Source organism: Anabrus simplex, chromosome 3, assembly GCF_040414725.1.
Source record: "Anabrus simplex isolate iqAnaSimp1 chromosome 3, ASM4041472v1, whole genome shotgun sequence".
Classification (NCBI taxonomy): Eukaryota; Metazoa; Arthropoda; class Insecta; order Orthoptera; family Tettigoniidae; genus Anabrus; species Anabrus simplex.
In genome coordinates, this window is record NC_090267.1 from 76,306,785 (window position 1) to 76,319,928 (window position 13,144).

Consider the following 13,144-nt stretch of genomic DNA (forward strand, 5'->3'; position numbering starts at 1 on the left):
GGCCGAGCTCAGTGCGGTGGTATTTGAAGGTGCTCAGCCTCATGTCAGTAGATTTACTGACACATAAAAGAGCTCCTGCAGGACTAAATTCCAGCACCTCGACGTCTCAAAAAAAACCTAAAAGTTGATAGTGGGACATAAAGCCAATAACATTATTATTTAGCCTACCCTATGAGTCATGCTCATGTCCACTCGAAATTGTCTGTTTTATATTTGGAAGAACCACTCGGTATTCTCTTAGTTTGTATGTCGCATCATTGCACAATACTTCAATAATCGAATCACGAGGTTACCGATGTACGTGGACAGTGAGTATGTAAGTAGACTGATGCAATAGATTAAATAAATGATGTTTAATCAGAAAACCAGTGGGCTACTGTACATCTCCTGTAGCCTATACAAAATATGACGATTTTAAAAAAGCCTCTGCTGATAGAAAAAGACATTTTCAAAGATGACCGAGTTAGCTGGCCGTGCGTTTAGGGTCGCGTAGCTATGAGCTTGCATTCGGGGAATGGTGGGTTCAAATCCTACCGTCGGCAGCCGTTAAAATGGTTTTCGGTGGTTTCCCATTTTCACACCAGACACATGCTTGTGCTGTACCTTAATTAAGACCACGGCCGCTTCCTTCCCACTTCTAGCCCTTTCCTATCTCTTCTATCCTCTTTGTCGCCATAAGACCTATCTGTGTTGGTGCGACGTAAAGCAAATTGATTTATATTTAATATGTGGGCTACTTATTGTGTACACAGGTATTTTTATATGTAATTCTCTCTATATATATACAGTATACGTGAGTTGTGACTTTCAGAGAACTGTGGAAAACCATTAGATAGTGTATAAAATTTAAGTTATGTCAGTATTTTAACAGGCGTACAATGTTTACATCGTGTATTGGTGACAGAGTGCTGTCTCCCTCTCTCTCTCTCCCCCCCCTTGCCCGCTCCTCATCACATTGCGCCACAGCAGTTCTAGATAATTCCACTCCGATTGGACACTGATCCCCACCTGCACATCTATACCGCCCTGTAACTTGTAGATACACAATTCCCACAATTTTGAAATGTAACTTCGTTATATCAGAAAGGACGGGGCAATCAGAAATGTATTATTTCCCAGCAAAGTTATAACATTCTTAATCTCATGGAATGGCTCTTACAATGGTACAGCTAACTCCTCGGCTTCTCTTCTTTCTTCTTCTTCTTCTTCTTCTTCATCTTCTTCATCTTCCTCCTCCGATTCACTGCTTCCATGATGAATGACTAGTTCCTCCACTTCAGGAAGACCTCTCACCTCATTATTGTAGAACTCGACAATCTTCTTCTCAGTGTGTTTTACTTCATTTCTCCACATCTCTGCTGTCACCTATAAGATATATTGAAGTATCACAACCTGACAAGTATATTATAAACTCCACTTGCATATATCCAATAAATAACATTTCCACTTGGCCTACCTGATCAAGAGATTCTTTCCACACAGCTGTAGCTCTGTCCAATCCGTGACCAGGTCTTGAAGCCACTGTTTTGTTATAATACTGTTTTGCCACAGACCATACAAATTCGATGGCATTGAAAAATGAGTGGTATGGAGGAAGTCGTAAGACAGTATGGCCTTCACTGTGCAGCATCTCGTCAACAATGTACCTGGTTTTAAAGAAACAGAGAAATATTGTTATGCATACATGAAAGTCAAATACACGAGTGTAAACAACATTATCTAAACTTATGTTTACGTGCTTCTGTACCTCTTTAAGTGACTTCGATTCATATTACACAACCTTTGCAGCTCATCTTTTGTGGCATTTTCTGGTGGAGAAACTCCATTCTGCCTTAACCATGACTGTAAATTAAAGGAAAAATAAAAATTAATTTCTGTAACATCATTAAACATCATTCAGTAGAAGGAAATATTCAATTAAGTATAATTACCACTAATTGATCCTTCCTCCATTTCGTTGTTGGTTGATGCTCAACAAGTTTACAGTGATATGGTGCATTATCCATTACAATAACACAGGGTCCTATATTTCTTAATCCTACGATTAATTGCGTCTTCACCCACATCTGAAATTTCTCGCTGTTCATAGCACCATGGTAATCCTGATTTCTCTTCAAGTTTGTAGCAAATATCAAATCAGCACCTGTAAGAATTTTAAGTTTTAGTATGAAGTTATTTGTTCTAAAAAAAGTATAGGCCTATTAATAAAAAATGTGATTTCTGTTGAATGATACAAAAAGCTGTCTGATTTTAAGTAAAACCAACTACTGTGTAGCAAAGTCACCTGATGATGAAGTCAATTAATTACTACTTACACTACTTTATCGTAACATCTCTCATGAATGTATCTCCATTAGTAGGCCTATATCTGGATTAGAAGTCCACGATCACTTGCATAAAAGATATAAGTATAAACACCCATTTCAATACCTTAGAACAAATGTAATTGCTGCGAACACTGAACCTATATCAGGCAGTAAGAAATAAGAAGCTTGGAAGGTGTTCAACAGTCAGGTATCAAGCACTGATTCAGGTGGAGATTGTCGAATGCAGAATAAACATAATAAATAGGCCTACAATACAAGTAATTTACTGATACAAATATCCAGTAATATTATATGAAAATACACTGAGTAAGTTTTGATTGAAATACCTCTCTAAGGTTAATCATTGGCCTAAAGTGAATACCTGCAAGTCTTTTTAATAACAGTGGAGAAGTCAAAATCAAAAACCACGTACAGAGCTCAGTGAGCGGTAAGTTATAATGCCACTTCCGACCTAGTGCCAGTCAATTTCAATCAATCAGTCACCACTGATCTGCACTTAGGACAGAAGATGTAGTTTCAGGGATAGGCCTAGTATTTTCTTCAATAATTGCAAAGAATTTGGAAATTTATTGAACATCTCCCTTGGTAAATTATTCCAATCCCTAACTCCCTTCTTAAAAAAAAACAAATATTTGCCCCACTTTTCATCAACTTTATCACTGTACTGTGATCTTACCTACTTTTAAAATACCACTGAAACGTATTCGTCTACCAATGTCATTCCACACCACCTATCCACCGACAGCTCGGAATATACCACTTAGTCCAGCAACTTGTCTCCTTTCACCCAAGTCTTCCCAGCCCAAACCCGACAAAATTTTTGTAACGCTACTCTTTTGTCAGAAATCACCCACAACAAATCGTGCTTCTGTCTTTTGAACTTTCCCAATTCTCAAACCAAGTAATCCCAGTGAGGGTCTCATACACAGGAACTGTACTTAAGTTGGGGTATTATCAGAGACTTATGTGCCCCCCCCCCCCCCCCTGCATCCGTACTACAAACCCTAAATACTCTCATAACTATGTAAAGAGAGATCACCTCACTACAATAAAATGAAGTAAAATAAATTAAGAACATACCAGGTACAAAGCCATCCTTCGTTCCAGCATGAACAATAACCAGTCTTCCTCCCTCAGACACAGGTCGACGAATTACTCCTTGAACATCATGTCCAGATTTGTGTGGTTTGTTCCAGGAGTATGTGGGTGACCCTGAAAGACAAATGCACAATTGAAACCAAAGACACCTGATGAAGATAAATTATTCCAAGATTTTTTAAATATAAAATGTAATATATAACATATATATTCACCATTCATAAAAATCCAAGTCTCATCCAAGAAAACAACAGGTTTTGGTTTCTCACTGTCCTTATTACGCATGTATTCCCTCAGAAAACAGGATCTCTTAAAACAAATGTCTTCATTTTCTCTAACATACGCATAGGGATCACCTTTACTCCACACAAACCCCATGGCCTTCAAAATTCTTCTTAATGATGTTTCGGAGCCCTTGTACAAATAAGTGTCATAATTTGCTTTCATGTGGTCGAAAACCTTTCTTACAGTTACGACTTCTCCTGTGGGAAGAAAAAAGAGAGTTACAAGGGACTCAAAAGAGCTGTATGACAATACATGCACAAAACATTTCTGGGAGCTTATCTCACCTGCGTGCCAATTTCTATAAATAATGTTGCAATAGATTCCTTATGAAGTCACCTTACCTTTATGTAATTTATCATAAATAAACCTTGCTATCGCTTCCTTAGAAAAACTGTCTATGCCGGTCACTGGATGTTCACGCTTTCGGCGTTTACCTGGTGTAGAAAATTCAACTCCCTTCTTGAAATTTCCTATTACTTTTCGGACTAAACCGAAACTACACTGTAAGAATACACACACAGAAATATATTACATACACATATACCATAAGTCAACATGAATACACAAAGGTTAAGTCTACGAACCGTATCGAAGTCGACACAAGACATGGTACCGGTATAGGCCTAGGCCTACATGATCAGGTTAGGTTAGGTTAGGTTCAGAATGAAATACTGCTCCTTTTCAACTGATTGTCATTATGCCAGAAACTTATCATAGAAACAAGATAAAAACGAACACTTACCCCAGTTAATAATGAAACTCTTGCCATTAGCTTCGTATCACTACGACTGATACCTTCTTCGTCGTCTTCCTGTTTCAATTGCTCGTAGCAATGTACAAGCATTTCTTGACCTGAAGCTTGTAAAGGACGTAACCTTGGTTTCCTTTTCGGAGGAGTTTTTGCAGATTTTTCTTCCTTCTTAGACATCCCAATCGAATTCTGTTCGTATAAGTATGGGACGAAATAGGAACGTAATTAATAAAATGATGTGCTCATCATTTCACACAAACTATGTTATTAAATGCATTATCCGAACATGCCACAATTCTACTTACCTGGTATTAGCCAAATAGATTTACAATCCCACGGAAAAAGAAAATATGCTTTAAATATTCTCGCAAATGTATCGCTAGTGACTTTAGAGGCAATGCGGTGGCAACACACAATTCACGCTAGAACAGTGACTGAACGTTGCCAACGTGCCAGATTAATGGTAACAGTAAGACGTCGTATCGGCAAGTAGGGTCCCTAAACTGTATGGTTACCGACACTGAAAAAGACCCAACAGCAAGAAAAGTCACTATAAATCAATACCTTAATATTACAGGGGAGAAAGGGTAAGGTTGCACCCTTAGTGTACGTCCTTACACGGAGAGGACTATATGTGCCATGACGTAGTGTTTCATTTGCCGGGCCAGCCACAGAGTTATTTCACCAGATCTATAGCCATTTCTAATTTAGACATTCATCAGTGTATACTGGCTCTAGGGATGAAAGAAACCGAGTGGCCATAGTTGTTCAGCAAGAGCATCTTGCAAACATTATGGAAGTAAAGTGAATAAATAACAGGCTGATACATGGGGAGCTAGTTTAGCATCCTCCCGGCATATGCTCCTCAAACTGCTTGCAGTAAGGCAGAAAAATATATGTTCTGGACAACTCCTGAAGCATTGCTGGAAGAAATATTCACAAAAGAAACTTTAGTCCTTAAATGACTTAAATGGCCATATGGGAACTACAAATCTGCTGTATAACAGAGTTCATGGAGGGAGGGTAGTGTGATTAACTCAGTGGCTTAGTTGTTGGCTGTCATCTCGGAAAGTTGAGGTTTGAATCCTGGCTTGAGATTTTCATTTCTGAAATCACGTAGCGTCAGGGCATCTGAGCTTAATCCCCATACCAAAATGAGCCTGGATGGCTCCACCGACCCCAGAAATAGCTAGGATGAGCTGAGGAAAATTTTTTTTAATCTGCTTTATGTCGCGCTGACACAGATGGATCTTATGGCAAGGATGGGGTAGGAAATGGTTAGGAGTGGGAAGGAAGCAATTGTGGCCTTAATTAAGGTACAGCCCAGCATTTGCCTGATGTGAAAATGCGGAAAACACAGAAACCATCTTCAGGGCTACTGACATTGGGGTTCAAACCCACTATCTCCCAAATGCAAGCTGTTAGCTATGTGACCCTAACTGCACAGCCACTTGCTTGGTAGAAAAGTTTCTAACTGAGTTTATGGAGGGTGTGGATTCGCTGAGAAAATGAAGCCAGAAAAATTATAGTTTCCACAGCAGTGACTTTCCATCTTGCTATTGTAAATTAATTATTTAAGAAATGCCGGAACATCTTGTCACCTACAACAGTAGTAACTCAGCATCACAGATTTCCTCCTTATCAGTGACGATACTAAGGTGGATGTGCGTTGTTAAAAGGAGCAACAAAATACCCGGCAAAAAGCCTTTGTGTACCTAACATCACCAACAAGGAAAATAAACTCTGATGATTTGAGCATGTGTGAAAAAAATGCTCTGATTACTTTGGGAATGTGTTACTAAGCCTATCCATACCTGGGTGGAGATCCAAAGGTAGAACCAAAATGAGGTGGATGAATGTAGATGCCAGAGACATGCGGCAATGCAAACCCTCCTAGGATGATGTTGCAGACAGGGTGAAATGGAGGAAGAGAATATTTCTTAGCAAGTTTACGTCTTCATCTAAATTTCGATTTCATTTGATCCACTCCAGCCAAAACAGTTCCCTTGTGAGTATGTAGTAAAAGCTACTCTTATAGCAGCTCTAGGATTTCCCTCCGTGTACATTAAAATTTTTGCAACAATAATATCTCTAATGGAATTTTGTTTTTGTTCGCAGTAACCATGGCCAAAATTGAGAGCTCCCGAGCCAAGATATACGAGACAAAGGCGACATTCGTCGATGAGCCTACTCAACATGTTGAATCGGAAGGGGAAAGGCTTATCAAGAAAATGGTTCAGAAGCAGCTGGATACAAGTCTTAATCTGGAGGAGTAAGTATTACTTTTTGGGACTCTGTTACTTTCCCTTAATAAGCTTTCTCCCTAGTGAACATAGAATTTTAACCCAGATAATCCAGAACTATTTTTTGCAATAAAAATTCACTGGTGTATTTCTCATGTAGCATGCCTCATAGTCTAGGAATAGGGGGTCTGCCACTTATCTGAAGGCTCTGAGTTTGATTACTGGCCAGGTTAGGGATATTTTACCTGGATCTGTGGACTAGTTCGAGGTCCACTTACCTATGTAACTTCAGTTGAGGAGAGGAGCTATCTGACGGTGAGACAGTGGCCCCGGTCAAGAATGCCAAGATAAACGGCCAAGAGGATTTGTTGTGCTGACCACATCTTGCATCATAATTTGCAGGCCCTTGTGCTGAGCAGCAGTCATTTGGTAGGTCAAGGCTCATCATGGTTGTAGCAAATACACTGACGGCAAAATGAATGGATCACTTGAATTTTCAAAGAAAAAAGGATGTTAAATTGTGAAACATTTGTTTTATTATTTACAGTTATTATTGTCATGAAAATATTATCTAAGTGACTAAGGGTAGAAATAACAGACAGATAACATTACTTAGATAATGTCATGAAGTGTAATTTTGAAGCAGATGCCAGTAAACAGTGTGAACTAAGTGATATGAACTAATTATCACTGTGAGATAGTGCAAGAAAATGCAGACCATTATGCCATGGGCTGGACATGTGGCAAGTTTCTTCATGCTGAATGTAGGGATGTATTGCCATCTATGATAATGATTATAGTATGAGAAATGTTGCACTTAGAAATGAAGAAGTGTGGTGATATTTTGTAAAATTCTGTTTCCTGATGTGTGTGGAGGGAAGTCATCTACCAAAATCTCAGGAACATTTGACAATAATTTTGGTCTTTTTTTGGAAAGCACATATAAGATTAGAAGTGAATTAACTGACAGTTTTCTATGGCACATGTGACACCCTCTCTCAAGTCAGGAAATGTGTTAAGTGATTTGAGGTGCGGAGAAGGTGAGAGTTGAGCAGCCGTGGCATGTAAGGGGAACTGTCCTGGCATTCGCTTTAGTGAGGAGAATGGAAAACCCTTCTCAGGACAGCCGATGGTAGGACCAGTCTACCACCACCTGAACGCAGATCTGTAAGTCCATGGTAAAGCCGTGGCCACCATTAGCTGAAGCTACTCTGCTCAGTAACAAAACCAATAGAAAACTCTTGTCATTGAACATATCAAAATGAATAATATATTACATGTGCTATTTGCATTTTGCAAATCTTTGTAATGTTATCAGACTATAGTTATAACATGCTGATTGAGTGTTTTAATTTAATTACACATTTGTTTTAATCTTATTATTGCTTCCTTCAAATCAACATCCACCTTCCTTTCCTATATTATGATACAATAATACTGCAAATGGCTTAAAATTTGTATTTTGTTACATTTTAGAAGTCTGTGTAGTGTTTTAATAGATTATTATGTTGGTGATCATCTCAAAGCATTACGCGCTGCTGCCGCTACTCCGCGTGGTAGTTGGGGAGAGTTTCCACTGTTATCACATTAAGCTACTTGGCTGTAGTCATGCAGCATGAATGGCAAACTAATGACTGTTAGATTGTTGAAACAAACAGACTTTTTGCATTTAAAACATGAAATGCTGCCAACAATTTGCCTGGCTCCTTATCTGAATGGTCACCATGGTGGCATGTTGTCCAGAGAACCTGGGTTCAATTCCCATCTGAGTTGGGGATTTTGACTGCGCAGGGTTAATTCTTGTAGCTCAGTTCGTTTCAGTACACATCTCTTCATCTACAACACACCATACTGTCTACCACCACAGAAATATGCCGTAGTGAAGGCATCCCTCTACGTAGGTTTTGTGTCAGGATGGACATCCAGCTGTAAAATTGGGTCAGATCCACATGCAGTGCTGATTCTGAGGAATTGAGAAAGGGGCCAGGAAGAAGAATAATAATAATAATAAGAAGAAATGCATCCAACCATCAGGAAATATGTTTCAAAATGAATAATGAATTTCCCTTTGTTTATTCAATCAATCACCACTGATCTGCTTGGCAGTCGCCCAGGTGGCAGATTCCCTACCTGTTGTTTACCGAGTCTTTTCTTAAATAATTGCAAAGAATTTGGAAATTTATTGAACATCTCCCTTGGTAAATTATTCCAATCCCTAACTCCTGTTCCTATCAATGAATATTTGCCCCAATTTGTACTCTTTAATTCCAACTTTATCTTCATATTGTGATCTTTCCCACTTTTAAAGACACCACTCGAACTTATTCGTCTACTAATGTCATTCTACGCCATCTCTCCAATGACAGCTTGGAACATAACACTTAGTCGAGAAGCTAGTCTTCTTTCTCCCAAGTCTTCCCAGCCCAAACTTTACAACATTTTCGTAACGCTACTCTGTTGTCGAAAATCACCCAGAACAGATCGAGCTGCTTTTCTTTGGATTTTTTCCAGTTCTCGAATCAAGTAATCCTGATGAGGGTCCCATACACTGGAACCAGAGACTTATATGCCCTCTCCTTTTCTTCTGGAAGGACAATAAGATAATCTGGGTTTTAATCTAACAGAGTTTTTGTTGGCTGTTTGTACGTGCAGAATGTGTGAAAACACAAACAGCTCCATTGTGTGAAAAAGCCAAGATATAATTTTTTAAAAGCAGAGAGGGGGAAAAGTGAAGGTACAGGTAATAGAGTAAGTCAAGAAACAAATGCTGAACGTAGTGCAAGTAAATTACCAATTTTATGTATATCATGCAAAATTGTATTTGAAGTGACTAAATCTGAGCCACTTATAGTGACATATGAACTCTTGAGATATTACAGTCAGAAGTATCAAAAAGAAACTGGCAACAAATATGCTGGTCTGTGAAGAAAACAAACTGAAACTCCATGTAGCTGAGATGAGGATATTACGATAGGCCTGCGATGTGACCAGACTGGTCAAAATTCGATGTGACACCGTCCAAAAATCTGTGAGAGTAACTGCAATCTCAGTTTACGATGGTTTACTCATCTTCAACAAAGACTGGAGGAATATGTGGCTTGTAGATGTAGAGAGGCTTGTACTAGATGATCAACCAGCCCTACGATGACCCATAAAAAAATGGGGAGCGTGTGTTAAAAAGAACCTGGACAGTACCAATGCCGATATCAACAGATTCCAAAATAGAAGCTATTGGAGAAGGGTGACCAGAAATTCCAACCCACCTGAGTGCTGAAGAAGAAGAATGCCACTAATCATAAAGTATCACAGTGACCAAGAGACTAAGACAGTAGGAACTTACTAGGTACCACTGTTGGCAGCCCTGAAGAGGGTCTTTTGTGGTTTCCAATTTTTACCTTAATAAAGGTCTCAGCCGCTTCCTTCCCACTCCTAGCCTTTGCTATCCCATTGTCACCATAAGACCTATCTTTATCAGTGTGATATGAAGCAAATTGTAAAATAAAAAATAAAAAATCTCACAAGGTAACCAAATAAGTTCTTGCCGTTGTTGTTGTTCTTATTTATTGTGAGGCTTTTAGTGTTGGGAGTGTCCAAGGACATGTTAGGCTTGTCTGGTGCAGGTCTTTCTGTTTGACGCCTATGGGCGACCTCTGCATTGGTGTGGTGGTGGTGGTGGTAGTGGTGATGATTGTTTTAAGAGGAAGTACAACTAGGCAACCATCCTGTGTATAACACTAATCAGAGAGGAAAAAATGGAAGGGATCCAACACTTCGAAAAAGGAAGACATCGACCAAAGAATGACAAGAGCCACAAAGGGCTTGAAAATGATTCTCTAGCACTCGAATGCTGTAATAGTGCCGGGGTCGAAGAAGAACAAGAGTTGATCAAGGAAGGTTGGATATGATAGATGAAAGTGAGGAGCCTGGCACAAGTAAATGGAAGCAATGTCAGGACTCAGCTATTGGCCTCGTGGTTGTGAACCCACGCTCCCAAGTTCAGAACCCCTGGGGCCCCTTATTCTGTTGTCCCCATCTACAGGGGGTGGGGTTGTCTGGATATGGGATGATGATTATAATGAGGTTGGGTTAGGATGAAACTTGTGTCGACACATAGCCTACTCCTGTCTATTAACACAAGGTGGAAAGTCCCCATCCGCCAGGCTGAGTGACTCAGATGACTCAGACGGTTAAGGTGCTGGCCTTCTGACCCAGCTTGGCAGGCTTGATCCTGGGTCAGTCCGGTGGTATTTGAAGGTGCTCAAATATATCAGACCAGTGTTGGTAGATTTACTGGCATGTAAAAGAACTCCTGCAGGACAAAATTCTGGCACCTCGGTGTCTCCGTAAACTGTCAAAAGTGGTTAGTGGGACGTAAAATCAATCATTTTATTATTAAGTACCCATCCGACAGACAAATCCCCATCAACAGCCTCACATGCCCTCACTACACTGCAGAGAGTTTTAGAATCCAGGATTTGGTATGCAGTCTACTGTAATGTTCAGAAATCGTATACAACGTCTCCTACGCCGCTGGCCAACATTCTGATTTTTTTTTCAACAGGGCTTGAACTGGCTCTTCACTGTCAGACCTTATAGACTTGACACCTTCACAATCATGGCCACCAGGCAGAGAGATTGACCTGGTTCATTGCTTCGACTCCCAGAGCTACTTGCAACAGACAGTTTTGAGGACATTTATTAGATAACGTGAAGCAGTGACCTAAATGAAAACTGGATTTTTGATACATAAATTTCATACACTTTTGGAGAAGAAACCCCAAAAATGACCCCATTTTGACTTCATACACTCACTATAAATAACTGTACAACTTTATTATTACATTATTTGTTTCATTATTGGTGACATAATAACATGGACCTTGTGAGAAATGTAATGTAATTCCGTAGGGTGTCAACCTGGACCTTGGTATGAGGTCTTAGATTTACATCAGTGGTTTACCTAATAATAATATATTATAAAACACCCTGTGTATACTCCCTGGGACTTAAGGCCTATGCACTAAGGGTACAACCTTACTCTTTCTCCCCTGTTAATATTGAAGGTAGTGATTTTTATTTACTTTCTAACTGTTGGGTTTGATTCAGTGTCACTAACCAAACAGTTTAGGGACCCTACTTGCCGATATGACATCTTACAGTTGCTGTTAATGTGGCACGTTGTCACTATATAGTCATGGTTTATTTCGTGATTACCGGGCAAGTTGGCAGTGCGGTCAGGGGCATGCGGCTGTGAACTTGCATCCGGGAGATAGTGGATTCGAATCCCACTGTTGGCAGCCCTGAAGATGGTTTTCCATGGTTTCCCATTTTCACACCAGGCAAATACTGGTGCCGTACCTTAATTAAGGCCACGGCCACTTCCTTCTGACTCTTAGGCCTTTCCTATCCCGTCGTTGCCATAAGACCCATCTGTGTCGGTGCGACGTAAAGCCACTAAGAAAAAAAAGAAAATATTTCACGATTTGCCAGAATTACGTATTGCCACTGCCATACTGTTAAAAATAGTGTTACATTTGCCACTATAATTAAAGCATATTTTCTTCTTCTGTGGTGTTGTAAGTCTGTTTCTGTAATACCAAGTAAGTAGAATTGTGGCATTGAAAGTACAGTCGCAGAATTTTATTAATTACGGTCTTATTTCGTCCAGTACTTATAGAATTCGATTAGGATGTTTAAGAAGCAAAAAAATCTGCAAGAACTCCTCCAAAAAGAAAAAGTTACATTACCTCCTCTCTAAACATCATTTCAGTTCAAATGGAAGGAAATTTCATTATCAACCTAATTTAACCTGACGTCTTGTCACGACTTTGGTACGGTTTGCAGACTTAGCCTTTGTGCATTCTTGTTGACTTACGACATACATACATGTAATATATTTGCTTGTTTGTATTATTACAGTGTTGTGTCTCTTCATTCCGGAAGTAATAGCAAATTTCAAGAAGGGAGCTGAATTACTTACTCAAGAAGGCAAACAACGAATACACTTATAATAATATGTATATCAGAATAAAGGCAGAAATATATAACATTAAATTGAGTGAGGGTGAGCGAGAGTGTGTGTATTTCCTCAGTTATAGTTCTAAAAACAATTAAACCACCTGTTCAATACTTTACATCCACTTATAAGTGGTTACATAAACATATTAATACTTAATATTTTTGGGACATGTTTTGCCCCTAATTTAGGGCATCTATTCCTCATTTATTCATTAAGCTTGAAAACCAACTTAATTATGAAGATCTTGATTGATCATTTATTATCATTTACTTAGGTATGGGAACCTCCATTATTGATACTTACATTGAGGTTACCGAGCTCGATAGCTGCAGTCCCACTGTCGGCACCTCTGAAGATGGTTTTCCGTGGTTTCCCATTTTCACACCAGGCAAATGCTGGGGCTGTACCTTAATCAAGGCCA

General features: G+C 39.4%; 1 protein-coding gene across 2 annotated transcripts in view; it reads left to right on the forward strand.

Annotated features, from left to right (window-relative positions):
* Positions 1 to 13,144, forward strand: part of LOC136867024 (RNA-binding protein 41) — a 60,125-nt gene that overhangs the window by 13,495 nt on the left and 33,486 nt on the right. For both annotated transcript variants that reach the window (XM_067144121.2, XM_067144120.2), the window contains exon 2: positions 6,580 to 6,733. In XM_067144121.2, coding sequence (XP_067000222.2) covers positions 6,585 to 6,733 — 149 coding nt within the window. In that variant the 5' untranslated portion in view covers positions 6,580 to 6,584. The remainder of the gene's footprint in view (positions 1 to 6,579; positions 6,734 to 13,144) is intronic.